The sequence below is a fragment of the Mustela nivalis genome (genome assembly GCF_964662115.1).
Source record: "Mustela nivalis genome assembly, chromosome: 4".
Classification (NCBI taxonomy): Eukaryota; Metazoa; Chordata; class Mammalia; order Carnivora; family Mustelidae; genus Mustela; species Mustela nivalis.
Window position 1 is genome coordinate 27,264,599 of NC_139023.1, and position 17,658 is coordinate 27,282,256.

Sequence of the window (17,658 nt, forward strand, 5' to 3'; positions counted from 1 at the left end):
CTTCATTTTTAACACTGCTTGTCTGCAGATCTGTGGGATGACCCTGAAGTGAAAGGGTCACACACAAAACACACACAAAAAAACAGGGCGCCTGGGTGGCTCAGTTTGGTTAAGCCACTGCCTTCAGTTTGGGTCATTTTCCCAGAGTCCTGGGATTGAGTCCTGCATCAGGCTCCCAACTCCCTGGGAAGTCTGCTTTTCTCTCTGACCTCCTCCCCTCTCATGCTCTCTCCTTCTCTCTCTCAAATAAATAAAATCTTAAAAAAAACCAAAAACCCACATACACACACACACACACACACACACCCCAAAACAAAACAAATAAACCCTGAAGAAATGATACTTTAAAACATTTGCTTAAAAAAAAAAAATCATTTGCTTAAAAAACAAAACAAAACAGGCATTTGAAGGCAGTATAGGGCACATTTTTAGCATCTTTTTTTTATTCACCAGAAAAAGAAATATTTGTGCATGGGGATGCCTTACAAAGAATGATTAAAGTAAGGCTAAAATTTCTTTTACTTGTTACCAAAACACAGTAAGAAAGTGACAGCAAATAGCTGATTGAGTAGCTAACAAAATCCTAAAGTCTAAAAAGTCAGAGTTCAGAGAGGAAATGAGACAATTAACTCTAAGTTATAGTGAGGAAGCATTCTTTATTCTTTCACATCCCTGACAAAAACTAGCCTCTCACTAGCTGACAATACCAGTCTCAGTGAGGAGTTATATATAATTACAGAAGAAAAAAGAGTACCATATTATTAGTTTCTAGAGCTTAAGATAAATAAAGCAAGCACCAAATCTTTCTGGTTTTCTATGAGAAGTAGCATAAAAATGGGAAATGAATCAGTAGGATAACATTCTGCAGCTTCTTAATAAATGTTATAGTTTAATAAAACTACCTATTTATATAAAGGGGCCTAATGTAGAAAGCATTTCATTAAATTATAGCAATGCTCCATATTACCCTTAGTCAGCTGTCAAGACTCTGAAATGTGTACTTCAAGAATCTTTTCATTGTAAAGAGGAAAGGGGTCACTTGAGAGAGACTGCTTGCTTTAGAGTTAAGCCTGTGGTATTTTATTATAAAATGTATAGTCAAACCATAATACTTTACTAAAAACATAAAACAATCCCATCCTCCCTAAAAGCCTTTTAAAAATGTGTACCATTATCAGTACAATTAAGTGAGGATATTTCACATGTTCAAGTTTTCCTGTTTCTTCAGGTTGAGAATCCTTTTATGATCTCCTGAGAATGACACTGTGATTTTCTTAGTCTCATTATTTTCACTTACTCTTTTCATTCCTCTTCTTTATTTACTCACGTTTTGTGTACTGAAATATTTTTTTAAATCTCTTATACACAAATATGAAAAGTGCAGCTATATAAATAAGAATGAATTGCCATTTCTATTAAAAAGAAATGTAGAGGCAATACTCTCACCACCATCTTAAAATGAAAGCCAGGGCATCCATAAACCCTTAATATAGTATGAAAAATTCTGTGCACATGTGCATTTTGGGATGGCAAGGGATATAATTTTTATTCGATTCTCAAAGGTATCTGTGACCTGAGAAATTGCAAGGACCACTCTGCAGCAAAGCAAGATCATATGCTTCATTTAATGTCATAACTCCAATTTTCTCATAAAGGTCTCTTTTTTTGTAGTCTCTATCATATATTCTGAGATTATGTCCCCAAGGGGGAATAATTGATTCTTGGGGTATGAAAAAAATCTTAGTTGCCATAATAATTTATGGTCCTCATAGTACATAAAGATATGCAGGGTGGATCTGTGGTATTAAATATCATGATGGGAGGTGGTAGGCAAAAAGGAAAAAAAAAATGTCTGAAAAGGCACTCTTGAGGGGCTAATAACGGAAAACGGTTGAGAAACACTGATCTAGAATAAGAAAATATGAAGTCATAGAGTAGTAACTACTCTAGAGTTCCTGCACAAAGTAACATGCAGGGTATGGTTACCAGTCATTGAAGCAGAGTATAACCTGCCTTTCTTTGCTCCTCATACACGATGTTCTATGTAAAATGAACTCTGAAAACACGTTAATGAACAAGCAAGTCTATATGTTGAATAAGCCACTGAAATTTCGACATTTGTTACTATTCTTCCACATCTTAAGACCTATTTAATAACCCCCACAAAATTATACCTCAACTAGACTTCAACTTTAACAATTAAAATACTTACTTTCTTCCTGCATCCGAGCTAGAATCTGTACATCGGTTACATCATTTAGCTTATAATTGGATCCAATTGAATCTTCATCTAATTCTGAAGCACTTAACTCACTGTCTATAGAGGATTGAGGGCTGAGTGGAGGATTTCTGTCTGATGAACTTTTCAAATTACCTTAAAAAAAAAAAAAGATTTGAGATTTGGTTAAACAAAAACTGAATAAACATCTGTTCTAATTAATTTTATATTAAATCTTTGATCCAGTTCACCATTATTCTGTTTTGTTTAAAAAATTCCCAAATACTGAAATTAAAAATTGACCTCAATAAGAATAAAGAAGATGGAGCACCTGGCTGGCTCAGCAGTGGAGTGTGTGACTTTTATCTCCGAGTTGTAAATTTGAACTCCAAGTTGGGTGAAGAGATTACTTAAAAAAACAAAAGATAAAATCTTAAAAAAAAAAAAAAAAAAAAAAAGAATAAAGAGGACTATAGGGTCTCCTTCATACATTATGGCATAAAAACAAAACATTTTAACTATAAATTATCTGTCCTCTTATGAAACAATTAAGCTTTTACCACAGTGCTTGGCAAGTAGGTAGTGTCCAATACATGTTAGAGGATTCCAACTTTTTTAAGACAGCCAGTGGAACTGCTTATAAACAGATGCATTTATGATGTGTCTTCTCCTCTCAAAGTTACTCGTTAGCAAATACCATTATTTTTTTCCCTGAATAAAAGCATCTACTTTTCCTAAGCAAGAAAACTGTAATTTGAGGAAAATCAAGATTCCTTAGAGACTTAGGAGCAAACCAAAAAAGAACACTATGCTCATTTTTCCTGCATTATGCCATGTTTACAAAATTCCTTTGTCCAACTAGTAATGGGGATACATAGAGCCCTCTGAAGTGCAGCAGTGAAGCCCAAAGATGGAATAAAGAAAATAAATAGATTTTAAAAAGCATTCTGGAGTGCCTGGGTGGCTCAGTGGGTTAAGCCTCTGCCTTCAGCTCAGGTCATGATCCCAGGGTCCTGGGATCGAGCCCCGCATTGGGCTCTCTGCTCAGCAGGGAGCCTGCCTCCACTTCTCTCTCTGCCTGCCTCTCTGCCTACTTGTGATCTCTGTCTGTCAAATAAATAAATAAAATCTTAAAAAAAAAAAAGCATTTAATCACTCAAAACAAAAAGGGATAGAAGACAGGTCAGAGGAATAAAGGATACACTTATTAACTTATAAAATAATAATAATTTAGTTAAATGGTTTAAATACTTTTTTAGTTATTTTAAATATTTATTTAGTTATAAATAATAACTTATTTCTAAGGAAATGCTTTCATCAGATCATCAACTTCTGGTGAAGTATAAAGTCCCAACACTGTTACTAATATTTCTAATACAGGTTGATTTGAAATCAATCAATCAATCAATTCCCAGAACTCTTTACCATAAAAGTCAGCTTTCACAGAGTGTTGTATGTAATTGATGAATCCCTAAATTCTACACCCAAAACCAACTTTACCATATATGTTAACTAGAATTTAAATAAAAACTTGAAAAGAAAGAAAAAAGTCAGCTCCAACATGAAAAGACTATAAGTAAGAGTTAATGTGTACATTATGAAGAAGAACACAGTACATATGACAGGAAAAGTACTACAAGGTCAAGCTCAAATAGTGCCCAAATAAAATTATATTAAACAAATATTTTTAGGATGCAGTCATGGGTGACATGAATAGCAGCAAGTAACAACTTACGTACAAAATAAACAGCAGGATCAAAAGAGTCAACAGACTAGGGAATACACAGGTCAAAAATTTGGGGTGGTTAACAATAACCTTCATTTTTAAGGAAGGTGCAATAATTAGCCATAACAGCAGCAGCAATAAGAGTTAACCAGGGCCTGAATTCCGAAGAACAGTAAGTTAGAGAGAACATGTCTGTCACAGAACCACAATAAACATTCTTTCCCTGAGTTACAGCAGTCTATCCCTCCCCTATCATTTAGGGCTCCACTCTGTCGGCACATTTCACATATGGCTTTCTACTTCTCGTTAAGTGCAATATCTAAGCTTATTAAATAAAGCTTGAGGGACGCCTGGGTGGCTCAGTTGGTTGAGCAGCTGCCTTCGGCTCAGGTCATGATCCCAGCGTCCTGGGATCGAGTTCCACATCGGGCTCCTTGCTTGGCGGGGAGCCTGCTTCTCCCTCTGCCTCCCACTCTGTCTGCCTGTGCTTGCTCTCGCTTCTCTCTCTATGACAAATAAATAAATAAATAAATAAATAAAAATAAAAAATAAATAAAGCTTGAATTGTTTAACAAAATAAGTGAAAATAAGAGCTCTTATTTTTAGTGATGCTGGGTGACTCAGTTGATTAAGTGGCTGCCTTTTGCTCAGGTCATGATCCCAAGTCCTGCATCCAGCTCCATGTTCACTGGAGTCTGCCTCTCCCTCTGCCTGCCACTCCCCCTGCTTGTGTGCTCTATCTCTCTGACAAAGAAATCTTAAAAAAGAAAAAAAACAAACAAACCGGAAAATGCTATTTAAACAAAAAGAGCTCTTATTTATAGCTTTTACAGCTCAATCAAGCTATTTGGCAAGCATCTATTGGTTAAGAGAATCAAAAGCTTGTTAATCTAATCAAGCAAGATCTACAAACTTAGTACATGGTAAAAAAAACTTCATGAATGTAACCTGGTTTATCTGTATCCCTGGGACCTAGAATAGTACCTGGTGCTCCTCAGTGATATTTTCTCTAAGCTCTTAAAAGTTTCATAAATAAAAGAATTTTAACAACTGATGATTATGTTATTTTTGAGGTAGCGCAATAAAATCCTTAATTATTCATTTCATTTTCTCCTTACCTGAATTTCCAGGAAGTATTAGCTGTTTGACTATAGGAGGTCGCACTGGGGTTGAGGATGGAGAATTGAAACCACTGCTGTATGGGCTACTTGCATTCGGACTGTAAGGACTTGTGTAACTCATGGAGTTGAAAGGATTATTATATAAATTCTGCCTCTTGAGAGCTGTGTTAATGAGAAGGGGAGAAATCAAATTTAATAACTGAGAAAAGTTAACATTTTACTTAAAAATTTTTTTTATTAGAAAATTCATTTAAGTCATTATCTCAATTTAAATACAGAAACATTCTTATAGTAGAGGAGGAAATACATCAAATTAGGAATTCCAACAACATATTTCCATTACCTTCAATTGTGCTATGCAAATAAAACAGCAGCTACACCAAACAACAAAAATAGTATCACAGGAAGAATATCTTTTCAACAAATTATTAGCCATTAAATTAATTTACTCCTATCTTGTCAGAAAGTTTGTTCCAACTGTATCAACCTGAATAGCCTTAAAAAATAAGATGAATGAAAAAGTATATTTGTGTCTTCTCATTTTTCTATAACAAGCATGTACTGCGAAGAAAAAGAAAAAAAAATCCTATGAAATGAGATTTAAAAACAGTCTTTCCAGAGGTGCCTGGGTGGTTAAGGAAGTTAAATGTCTGCCTTCAGCTCAGGTCATGATCCTAGGGTCCTGGAATCATCAGGCTCTTTGCTCAGCGGGAAGCCTGCTTCTCCCTCTCCCTCTGCCTGCTGCACCCCGGCTTGTGCTCTTCGCCCTGACAAATCAATAAACAAAACTTAAAAAAAAAAAAAAAAAAAAAGGGACTCCTGGGTGTCTCAATCAGTTAAGCCTCTGCCTTCAGCTCAGGTCATGATCCCAGGGTCCTGAGATAGAGTCTAGCATTGGGCTCCTTGCTCAGTGGGGAGCCTGCTTCCCCCTCTGCCTGTCACTCCCCCTGCTTGTGTGCTCTCTCTTTCTCACTCTAACAAACAAATAAATAAATAATCTTAAAAAAAAAAACAAAAAACTCTTTCCAAGGTTTGGATTTTTGAAAAATTAATAAAGGAATATTGACTACTTAGACCAGGTTAAGGTCAAACGTGAAATTTTTTTTTTCTTTTAAGATTTTATTTAATATTTGACACAGAAAGAGATATCACAAGTAGGCAGAGAGGCAGCAGAGAGAAGGCGGGGGAAGGAGGCTCCCTGCTGAGCAGAGAGCTGACTTGGGGCTTGATCCCAGGACCTTGAGATCATGACCTGAGCCAAAGGCAGAGGCTTAACCCACTGAGCCACCCAGGTGCCCTGAGAATGAATTCTCTTTTTAAAAGGAAAAAAGCCTCCCCCAGCCCCAGTTTTCTGACCCAAGAATATTTCTGCCAAAAGAGGGAAAAAAATTTATGCTGTGCATATAAAATTGTAGAAACAGTACCAAAGTAGAAATAAGATACTGAGTGCAATTATATACAAGAAATACACTTAAAATAATACTATTTCCTCTATTCTAGAATCTATAGCTTATTCAATACTTCTAACCACGGCAAAACAGTATGTAGAACATACAGACAAATGTGACATGGCACTACTTTTTAAGAGGTTTACAACCAAGTAGTGCAGGCAGAAAAAATCCAATGATTTCAGGGCAAAATGAAACAAGTACTATCATGAAGGTGAAAGGGGCTGTGGAACTTTTGAAATAAGAGTAATTCATTACAACCGAGAGAAACCAGGTAAGCCTTTTTGGAATGAAGCCCTGGGGTAGTCTTGAAGAGGATGAGCAGCAATGTGATAGACACTGAAAATGAGCAAAGGTTGTGCTTTCATCTGTGTTTATAATAGGAACAAAAGCAGTGCCTTGAAAACACATAACATGGTCAGGGAGAAAGAGTGAGTAATATAGCAAGGTAAAGCACATAGCTAAGGGACAAAACAGGAAAATCTGGCTGGGCCAGGTCACAAAGTCCTGGAAACTATGCTTAGGAGAATGATGTTTATATTCGTATCAGTGACTTTTGAGCAAGAGTAATATGATCCAATCACTTTAGGAAGAAAACTGATGGACATTTTTATGTTGAATAGATTGGACTGAACCAGGCAGTAGAAGTGACAAATATAAAAAAGAAAAAAAAAAAAGAATAAGTATTAAAAACTAGAAGGATCACTAAAGGAAACAAAGTAAGTCTTTAAAGTGTCTTTAAAGTTTCTGATTTATCTACTGGGAAGAGTGGTGCTTTGGAGAGAAGGAATATGTTTTCTGTTTAGATTTTGTTTAGTTTGATGACATAGAAGAAGCTGGATAATGCGATTTTGTCCATATTCACCATGAGATAACATGCCACACTTTAAACATACTTAGGATGTAGTATGTGCCATGATCTCAGAAACACACATCTGAGCAGAAACTGAGGTGCGAATTTCTCCCCTTTTACTCTTTGATCTCCTTTTAAGCTTATTCTCTTCTATTTGGTTATTTGTTTAATCATCAGCATGTCAAGTCCTCAGCCATTTTGTCTTCTCACTCTATATTCCTTCTCCTAAGAAATCTCATTCATACCCATGACATCAGTTATTATCTGTATTCCCCAAACTCGCCATTATTTGTATCTCCAGTCCTAAGTTTTCCTGGTCTTCAGTCCTGTATGTGCTGCCCATTTAATGTCTCCTCTATGGGTCTGGCGAATGCACTTCAGAGCCAACATTTCCAAATTCAAATTCATGATTTTCCCACTAACACTGAATTCTCTTTCTGGGTGGATTATCTCAGAATGATTAATAACATTCATGCTGTCACACAAGCTGGAAACCTAGATCATTGTTGATACTTCTCCCAAATGTCCTCAAATCTGGTTCATTCATTTTTCCTACCACATCTTTTCATCTCCACTACCATCAACACACATTGCCCAGCTGTCACTATCAACTCCCCTTAAAAGCACCCTATATTCATTCACTTTTGGCCCTTTCCAATGTACTCTCCATACTACAGCTAGCAACCTTAGCCAAACTGCAAATCTGATCATGTCTTCCTGCCCATACACACCATACCCTTGAATGAAACTCTCCAATATCTTTCTATTGCTTTTAGAAAACATAATCTATAAGGCCTTAAAAAGTCTGGCTCCTACGTATCTTTCTGGCCATCCCTCAGATCTCTCCCTTCCTTAGTCTTCTCCAGCCACACGCTGCCTTGCTCCAGGTCATTAAATGTTGGCCATACTCCCCACAACATGCTCCCAGACCTCCCACAGAGCTTTTTTTTTTGCAGATGCTGTTTTCTCTACTTGGAATGTTTCTCCCTCTTTCGCCTTCCCCCTTAAATCATTCATGTCTTTCTGAATCTTTAGGATTCAGGTCAAACATTGCTCCCTGAGGAAAAATTCCTATTTCTCAAAGCTCAAAGCACTAGGCACCATTCTTTCATTACAAATCACCAGTTATAAAAATTATTTGTATTAGTACGTTTCCCCTAGTAGAAGACAAACTCCATGAGTTTAGGTACAGTGTTAGTTTTTCCTCATTATGTATCCTCTATCCTTTCCTCAAAGTCTGATACACACCAGACTCTCAGTAAATATTAACTGGATATATACATGATAAATAAGATTAGTCTTTTTTTAAATAAGATTAATCTTAACAGAGGATCTGGACACCTTATGAATGGATGAAATAATAAAACAGAGGGAATCCAGGCAAAAGAGACACGGGTCACCATAAACTTAAAAGGCAGGCAGACAGGGGACAGGGAACTAGGAAACTGAATGGATACAGAATTTTCATGTGGGATGGTGAGAAAGTTCTGGAGATGCACAGCGCGGATGGATGCACAGCAACGTGCATATACTTAATGCCACTGAACTATATATTTAAAAAAAGACTGAAGTGGGAAATTTTATGTTATATAAATGTTACCATAATGAAGAAAGTTGGACAAAGAAGGAAGACCCTCTCCAAAGAAGACTTCAAAGAAAACAGCAGGGAGGATACGAAAGGGCAAAAAACACAATGCACTATCATAAAAGAATAAAAGAAGAACATCTTAGGGACATGAAGCAGCACAGTGCAGAGAAGCTGAGAGTCACAGAGCAGAATCCATTCTCTTAGAATACAGTAGTTATATTTCTAGGGAGCTCTGCTTTATCAAAGAAACACACCTGAAAAATAATCTCCTACTAACTTGGAAAAAGGGGGAGAATTTAGGACAAAGGTTCAAATGTGCAATAACCAAGTTATTCTTCTTTTCAATATATATTACAGGGGTGCCTGGGTGGCTCAGTGGGTTGAGCCTCTGCTTTCGGCTCAGGTCATGGTCTCAGGGTCCTGGGATCGAGCCTCGAATCAGCCTCTCTGCTCAGCGGGGAGCCTGCTTCCCGGCCCCCTTTCCACCTGCCTCCCTGCCTACTTGTAATCTCTGTCAAATAAATTTAAAATAAATAAATAATAAATAAATAAGTAGACATTATATTTGTAGCTGCAGCTGCTGCTCTGTTTGTAACCATAAACTCTAACCACTGTTAAATCCAGGACATGATTACACTTAGTTCAAGAGTTAACAGTTTCTCTTACATACTCCTACTATTTTTAATACCTTGTGATATAATAAAGCAACAAACTACTCCCTCAAATTGCTATTTTTGAGGTGCTATTTTGTTTTTCTCCTTCTAAGTGCAACTTAACTATTTTCCAATTCTTAATAGTTCCTACTTTTTAGGATGTTTTAAGCCAAGGTTTAGTAAACTATAGCCTGTGAGCCAAATCTAACCCATCACCTCTTTTGGTAAATAAAGTTTTACTGGAACACACCCACCCCAATTCACAGTCCACAAAGCCTAAGATGCTTCCTATCTGGCTGTTTACAAAAAAAGCCTGCCAACTCTTGTTCATAGGTTTATTTAACTATTATCTGCCACACCCATTAGAGTACAAGCTCTGGTCTGTTTTATTCATTGCAATACCCTAAGAGCTGAGAACAATACATAGCACATAATAGGTTACGAACATATAGTACTGAATGAAGAAAATTCCTAACTATAAAATATACTCACATTATTTCTAAGGTGAGACAGAGTATTAGTTGTTAGTAAAGATTTTTTATTAATTATTTTTATTAACAGATAATGTATTATTTGCTGCAGGGGTATAGTTCTGTGAATCGTCAGGCTTACACACTTCACAGCACTCACCATAGCACATACCCTCCCCATGTCCATAAGGCAACCACCCTCTCCACACCCCCGCTTCCCCCAGCAACTCTCAGTTTGTTTTGTGAGATTAAGAGTCTCTTGTGGTTTGTCTACCTCCCCATCCCATCTTGTTTCATTTTTTCTTTCTTTACCCCCCACGGCCCCTTGCCCTGCCTCTCAAATTCCTCATATCAAGGAGATCATATGATAACTTTCTTTCTCTGACATATTTTGCTCAGCATAATACGCTCTAGTTCCATCCATGTCGTTGCAAATGGCAAGATTTCATATCGTTTGATGACTGCATAGTAGTCCATTGTAGTCCTCAATTTCTTTCATATATATATATATATATACCACATCTTCTTTATCCATTCATCTGTTGATGGATGTCTAGGTTCTTTCCATAGTTTGGCTATTGCGGACATAGCTGCTATAAACATTCGGTACAAGTGCCCCTTTGGCTCACTACATTTGTATCTTTAGGGTAAATACCCAGTAGTGCAATTGCTGGGTTACAGAGTAGCTCTATTTTCAACTTTTTGAGGAACCTCCATACTGCTTTCTAGAGTGGTTGCACCAGCTTGCATCCCCACCAACAGCGTAGGAGGGTTCTCCTTTCTCCACATCCTCGCCAGCATCTGTCATTTCCTGACTTGCTAATTTTAGCCATTCTGACTGGTGTGAGGTGGATCTCATTGTGGTTTTGATTTGTATTTCCCTGATGCTGAGTGATATGGAACACTTTTTCATGTGTCTGCTGGCCATCTGGATGTCTTCTTTGCAGAAATGTCTGTTCATGTCCTCTGCCCATTTCTTGATTGGATTATTTGTTCTTTGGGTGTTGAGTTTGGTAAGTTCTTTATAGATTTTTGGTATGTCATTTGCAAACATCTTTTCCCATTCTGTCAGTTGTCTTCTGGTTTTGTTGATTGTTTCTTTTGCTGCACAAAAGCTTTTAATCTTGAAGAAGTCCCAATGGCTTATTTTTGCCCTTGATTCCCTTGCCTTTGGCGATGTTTCTAGGAAGAAGTTACTGTGGCTGAGGGCAAAGAGGTCGTTGCCTGTTTTCTCAAGGATTTTGATGGATTCCTTTCTCACCTTGAGGTCTTTCATCCATTTTGTGTCTATTTTTGTGTGTGGTGTAAGGAAATGGTCCAGTTTCATTTTTATGCATGTGGCTGTCCAATTCTCCCAACATCATTTGTTGAAGAGACTGTCTTTTTTCCTTTGGACATTCTTTCCTGCTTTGTCAAAGAATAGAGCTGAGGGTCTATTTCTGGGCTCTTGATTCTGTTCCATTGATCTATGTGTCTGTTTTTCTTCCATTTCTTTGAAAAAGACTGATGGTATTTTGATAGGGATTGCATTATCCATGTAGATTGCTTTAGGTAGCATAGACACTTTCACAATATTTGTTCTTCCAATCCATGAGCATGGAACATTTCTCCATTTCTTTGTGTCTTCCTCAATTTCTTTCATGAGTACTTTATAGTTTTCTGAGTACAGATTCTTTGCCTCTTTGGTTAGGTTTATTCCTAGGTATCTCATGGTTTTGGGTGCAACTGTAAATGGGATTGACTCCTTAATTTTTCTTTCTTCTGTCTTGTTGTTGGTGTATAGAAATGCAACTGATTTCTGTGCATTAATTTTATATCCTACCACTTTACTGAATTCCTGTAGAAGTTCTAGCAGTTTTGGAGTGGAGTCTTTTGGGTTTTCTAGGTTAAGTATCATACATCTGCAAAGAGTGATAGTTTGACTTCTTTGCCGATCTGGATGCTTTTAATTTCTTTTTGTTTTCTGACTGCTGAGGCTAGGACTTCTAGTACTATGTTGAATAGCAGTGGTGATAATGGACATCCCTGCCATGTTCCTGACCTTAGCAGAAAAGCTCTCAGTTCTTCTCCACCGAGAATGATATTCGCTGTGGGGTTTTCATAGATGGCTTTGATGATATTGATATTGAGGTATGTACCCTCTATCCCTACACTTTGAAGAGTTTTGATCAAGAATGGATGCTATACTTTGTCAAATGCTTTCTCAGCATCTAAATAGAGTATTACATGGTTCTTGTTCTTTCTTTTATTAATGTATTATATCACACTAACTGATTTGCAGATGTTGAACCAACCTTGCAGCCCTGGAATAAATCCCACTTGGTCGTGGTGAATAATCCTTTTAATGTACTGTTGGCTCCTACTGGCTAGTATTTTGCTGAGAATTTTCGCATCTGTGTTCATCAAGGATATTGGTCTGTAATTCTCTTTTTTGATGGGGTCTTTGTCTGGTTTGGGGATCAAGGTAATGCTGTCCTCATAAAATGAGTTTGGAAGTTCTCCTTCCATTTCTATTTTTTTTTTTTTTTAACAGTTTCATGAGAATAGGTATTAATTCTTCTTTAAATGTTTGGACGAATTCCCCTGGAAAACCATCTGGCCCTGGGCTCTTGCTTGCTTGGAGATTTTTGAAGACTGCTTCAATCTCCTTACTGGTTATGGGTCTGTGCAGGTTTTCTACTTCTTCCTGGTTCAGTTTTGGTACTTTATACATCTCTAGGAAAGCATCCATTTCTTCCAGATTGTCAAATTTGCTGGTGTATAGTTGCTCATAATATGTTCCTATAATTGTTTGTATTTCTTTAGTGTTGGTTGTGATCTCTCCTCTTTCATTCATGATTTTATTTATTTGGGTCTTTCCTTTTCTTTTTGATAGGGTTTATCAATCTTATTAATTCTTTCAAAGAACCAGTTCTTAGTTTCGTTGATTTGTTCTACCATTTTTTTTTTGTTTTCTATTTCACCGATTTCTGCTCTGATCTTTATGACTGATCTTCTTCTGCTGGGTTTAGGCTTTCTTTGCTGTTCTTTTTCCAGTTCTTTAGGTGTAGGGTTAGGTAGTGTACTTGAGACCTTTCCTGTTTCTTGAGAAAAGGCTTGTATCGCTATATACTTCCCTTGCAGGACTGCCTTTGCTGTGTCTCAGAGTTTTTGAACAGTTATGTTTTCATTTTCATTTGTTTCCATTAATTTGTTCAATTCTTTAATTTCCTGGCTGACCGGTTTATTCTTTAGTAGGAAGCTCTTTAGGCTCCAAGTATTTGAGTTCTTTCCAACTTTCCTCTTGTGATTGAGTTCTAGCTTCAGAGCACGGTGGTCTGAAAATACGCAGGGAATGATTCAGATCTCTTGGTATCAGTTGAGACCTGATTTGTGACCCAGCATATGATCTATTCTGGAGAATATTCCATGTGCAGAAGAATGTGTATTCTGTTGCTTTGGGATGGATGTTCTGAATATATCTGTGATGTCTATCTGGTCCAGTGTGTCATTTAAGGCCTTTATATCCTTGTTGATCTCTGGCTTGATCTGTCCATTTCAGTGGGGGGGGGGGGTCTTAAAGTTCCCTACTATTATTGTATTATTGTCGATATATTTCTTTGATTTTGTTCTTAATTGGTTTTATAGTTGGCTGCTCCCATGTCAGGGGCATAGATATTTACAATTGTTAGATCTTCTTGGTGGACAGACCCTTTGAGTATGATATGGAGTCCTTCCTCATCTCCTATTATAGTCTTTGGCTTAAAATCTAATTTATCTGATATAAAGATTGCTACCCCGGCTTTCTTTTGATATCCATTAGCATGGTAAATTGTTTTCCACCCCCTCACTTTAAATATGGAGGTGTCTTTGGGTCTGAAATGAGTTTCTTGTAGACAGCATATTGATGGGTTTTGGTTTTTATCCATTCTGATACCCTGTGTCTTTTGACTGGAGCATTTAGCCCATTTATATTCAGAGTAACTATTGAAAGATATGAATTTAGTGCCATTGTATTACCTGTAAGGTGACTGTTACTGTATATTGTCTCTGTTTCTTTCCGGTCTACTACTTTAAGGCTCTCTCTTTGCTTAGAGTACCCCTTTCAATATTTCCTGTAGGGCTGGTTTGATGTTTAAAATTCTTTCAGTTTTTGTTTATCCTGGAAGCTTTTTATCTCTCCTTCTATTTTCAGTGATAGCCTAGATGGATACAGTATTTTTGGCTGCATGTTTTTCTCATTTAATACTCTGAATATATCATGCCAGTTCTTTCTTGCCTGCCAGGTCTCTGTGGATAAGTCTGCTGCCAATCTAATATTTTTACCATTGTATGTAACAGACTTCTTGTCCTGAGCTGCCTTGAAGGATTTTCTCTTTGTCACTAAGACTTGTAAGTTTTATTATTAGATGATGGGGTGTGGACCTATTTTTATTGATTTTGAGGGGGGTTCTCTGTGCCTCCTGGATTTTGATGCTTGTTCCCTTTGCCATATTAGGGAAATTCTCTACTGTAATTTGCTCCAATATACCTTTTAGCCCCCTCTCTTTCTTCTTCTTCTAGAATCCCAATTATTCTAATGTTGTTTCATCTTATGGTATCACATATCTCTCAAATTCTTCCCTTGTGGTCCAGTAGTTGTTTGTTTCTCTTTTGCTCAGCTTCTTTCTTGGTCTTCTATATCACTAGTTCTCTCTTCTGCCTCTATTATCTTAGCAGTAAGAGTCTCATTTTTTATTGCACCTCATGAATACTTTTTTGGTTAAAGCTGGGTTAGATTTTAGTTCTTTTATTTCTCCAGAAAGGGCTTTTATTTCTCTAGACAGGGTTTCTCTAATATCTTCCATGCCTTTTTCGAGCCCAGCTAGCACCCTGAGAATCATCATTCTGATCTCTAGATCTGACATATTACCAATGTCGTATTGATTAGGTCCCTAGCCTTCAGTACTGCCCCTTGGTTTTTGTTTTGTTTTTGTGGTGAGTTTTTCCACCTTGTCATTTTATCCAGATAAGAATATATGAATGCAAGAATAAAATACTAAAAGGGTGGCAAAGACCCCAAGAAAATGTACTCTAATCAAATCAGAAGAGACCCCAAATTGGGGGAAGAAAAATGGGTGGGTCAAAAGAAATTTTTAAAAAATTTAAAATTTATATATATATATATATATATGTATATATATATATATATATACATATATATATATATATATATATATTAGGTGAATAGAACAGAGCCACCCACTTGATTTTAGGTGTATTTTGGTCTCTTAGAAGAAACTACCTCTCAAAATTTTAAAGAATGAAAAACTTACATATATACAAAAATAAGGGTAAACACAATAAAGGGATGAAATATGACTGTAAAGATGAAAATTTTTTAAAAATTCTATAAAAAGAATTGATAAGTTGGTTGGAAAAAGAAAGAAAAAAAAGTGGAGAGAATTTGCTCAGACTGGAGACTAGAACACAGCCCTGTGCTAGATCTGGGGTATATTTTGATCTAGTAGAAGAAATTGTATCCCAAATTTTTTTAGGAAAAAAAAAACCTTGTTTGTATACAAAAAATAAAGTTAGATACAATGAAGTTCATGATAAAATATGACTACAATAATGAAGGTTTAAAAAGATTTTTTAAGAAAGGTATTGTTAAGATAAACTAGTTAAAAAAATGTTAAAAGAGGAAAGAGGAAAAGTTTTAAAAAAATTAGAATAAGAAAAAAAATAAAATTAAAAAAATTTAATTAACTTTGTAAGACTAAAGGATCATGGGGAAAAAGCCATGAATTCCATGCATTACTTTTCCCTAGCTCTGAAGTTCCGCTGTTCTGTTTGATTGGTGAGCTTGGTCTTGGCTGGATGTTCTTGCTGATCTTCTGGGGGAGGGGCTGTTGTAGTGATTCTCAAACGAGTTTGCCTGAGGCGGAACTGCACTGACCTTGCCAGGGGCCAAGGCTAAATAATCTGCTTGGGTTCGTTCTTGGGGCTTTTGTTCCCTGAACACTTTCCACAGAGCCTTGGAGGATGGGAATGAAAATGGCAGCCTCCCAATCTCTGGCCTGGAGGAGCTGAGAGCTTGGGGCCCCACTCCTCAGTGCACCCTTGGAGAAAAGGGGTCAATCTCTCCTGTCTCCCTGGTCTCCGGCCGTGCTCCAAGCTCACCCAGTATGTGACTGAGCATTTCTGTTTCTGGTGTATGGCCCCATTTGGAGTCTCCATACCCAGCAGGAATGCTCTTCCGGCAGAGGAAGGTGGGGTCCCTGCTCAAAGAGCAGCAGCCTGACTACTGGATCATGGTTTAAGGTAACCCCAAGCTGAAAGCTCACTCCTTGGCTCAGTGTCTGTAGTCAGCTTCCCTGCTCTGATACCTGTGAGCTCTGCCACACTCAGATACCCCTGATCCTTCTGTGACCCTGTGGGACCTGACACCACACAGTCACCTCGAGGGCTCCACCCTCACTTAGCCTCTGGAGCAATGTCCCTCAGTGGAACAGACTCCTAAAAGTTTGGATTTTGTGCTCTGTTGTTCACTGCTTACCGGGTCCCAGCCCCTCCCCCTGCAGTCTACCTTCCTTTCACTTTGGATTCACTTCTCTGCATGTCCTACCTTTCAGAAAGTGGTTGATTTTCTGTTCCTAGAATTGCTGCTCTTCTCTTCGATCTCCTATTGGGTTTGTAGGTATTCAGAATGGTTTGATAACTATCTAGCTGAACTCCTACAACCTGATGTTATCTCAGTCTGCTATGCCTCCACCATCTTGACTCTTCTCCCCACATTTGACCAATTTTTTAAGATTTTATTTATTTATTTGACAGACAGATCACAAGTAAGCAGAGAGGCAGGCAGAGAGAGAGGGGGAAGTAGGCTCCCTCCTGAGCAGAGAGCCCAATGTGGGGCTCGATCCCACGACCCTCAGATCATGACCTGAGCCAAAGGCAGAGGTTTAACCCACTGTGCCACCCAGGCGCCCCGACCAAGATGTTTTTAATAAACATCTAAAATAGGGGCGTCTGGGTGGCTCAGTTAAGCATCTGCCTTCAGCTCAGGTCATGATCACGGGGTCCTGGGATCAAACCCCACATTGGGCCCCCTGCTGAGTGGGAAGCCTGCTTCTCCCTCTCCCACTCCCCCTGCTTGTGTTCCTTCTCTTGCTGTGTCCCTCTGTCAAATAAATAGATAAATAAATAAATAAATAAAATCTTTAAAAAACAAAAATTAAAAAAAATCTAACATCACCTAGGGGCACCTGGGTGGCTCAGTGGGTTAAATGTCTAACTCTTGATTTCAGCTCAAGTCTTGATCACATGACCATGAGATCAAGCAGTGCACTGGGCTCTGTGCTTAGTGAGGATTCTGAGATTCTCTCCCTCTCCCTTGGCTTACACATGTGTGTAAACACACATGTGCTCTCTCAATAAATAAATCTTTAAATAATATCACCTAACTGGCATGAGTTAGAAATTTTCCAGTTATTACAAATTGTCTACTACCTTGCTTACGTATTTCTAATAATCTTATGAATACAATTTAAATCAAGCCCCAGGATATAATTCTAAAAACACTTAATATTCAGAAAAAACATTTTTGGTCTATGACCACAC

The 17,658-nt window shown here is 37.6% G+C and overlaps 1 protein-coding gene across 2 annotated transcripts in view; it reads right to left on the reverse strand.

The window, feature by feature from the left end:
- Window positions 1-17,658, reverse strand: part of SLAIN2 (SLAIN motif family member 2) — a 91,096-nt gene that overhangs the window by 37,624 nt on the left and 35,814 nt on the right. For both annotated transcript variants that reach the window (XM_082728379.1, XM_082728378.1), the window contains exons 3-4: window positions 5,063-5,227; window positions 2,213-2,374 (exon numbers count right to left, since the gene is read on the reverse strand). In XM_082728379.1, coding sequence (XP_082584505.1) covers window positions 2,213-2,374; window positions 5,063-5,227 — 327 coding nt within the window. The remainder of the gene's footprint in view (window positions 1-2,212; window positions 2,375-5,062; window positions 5,228-17,658) is intronic.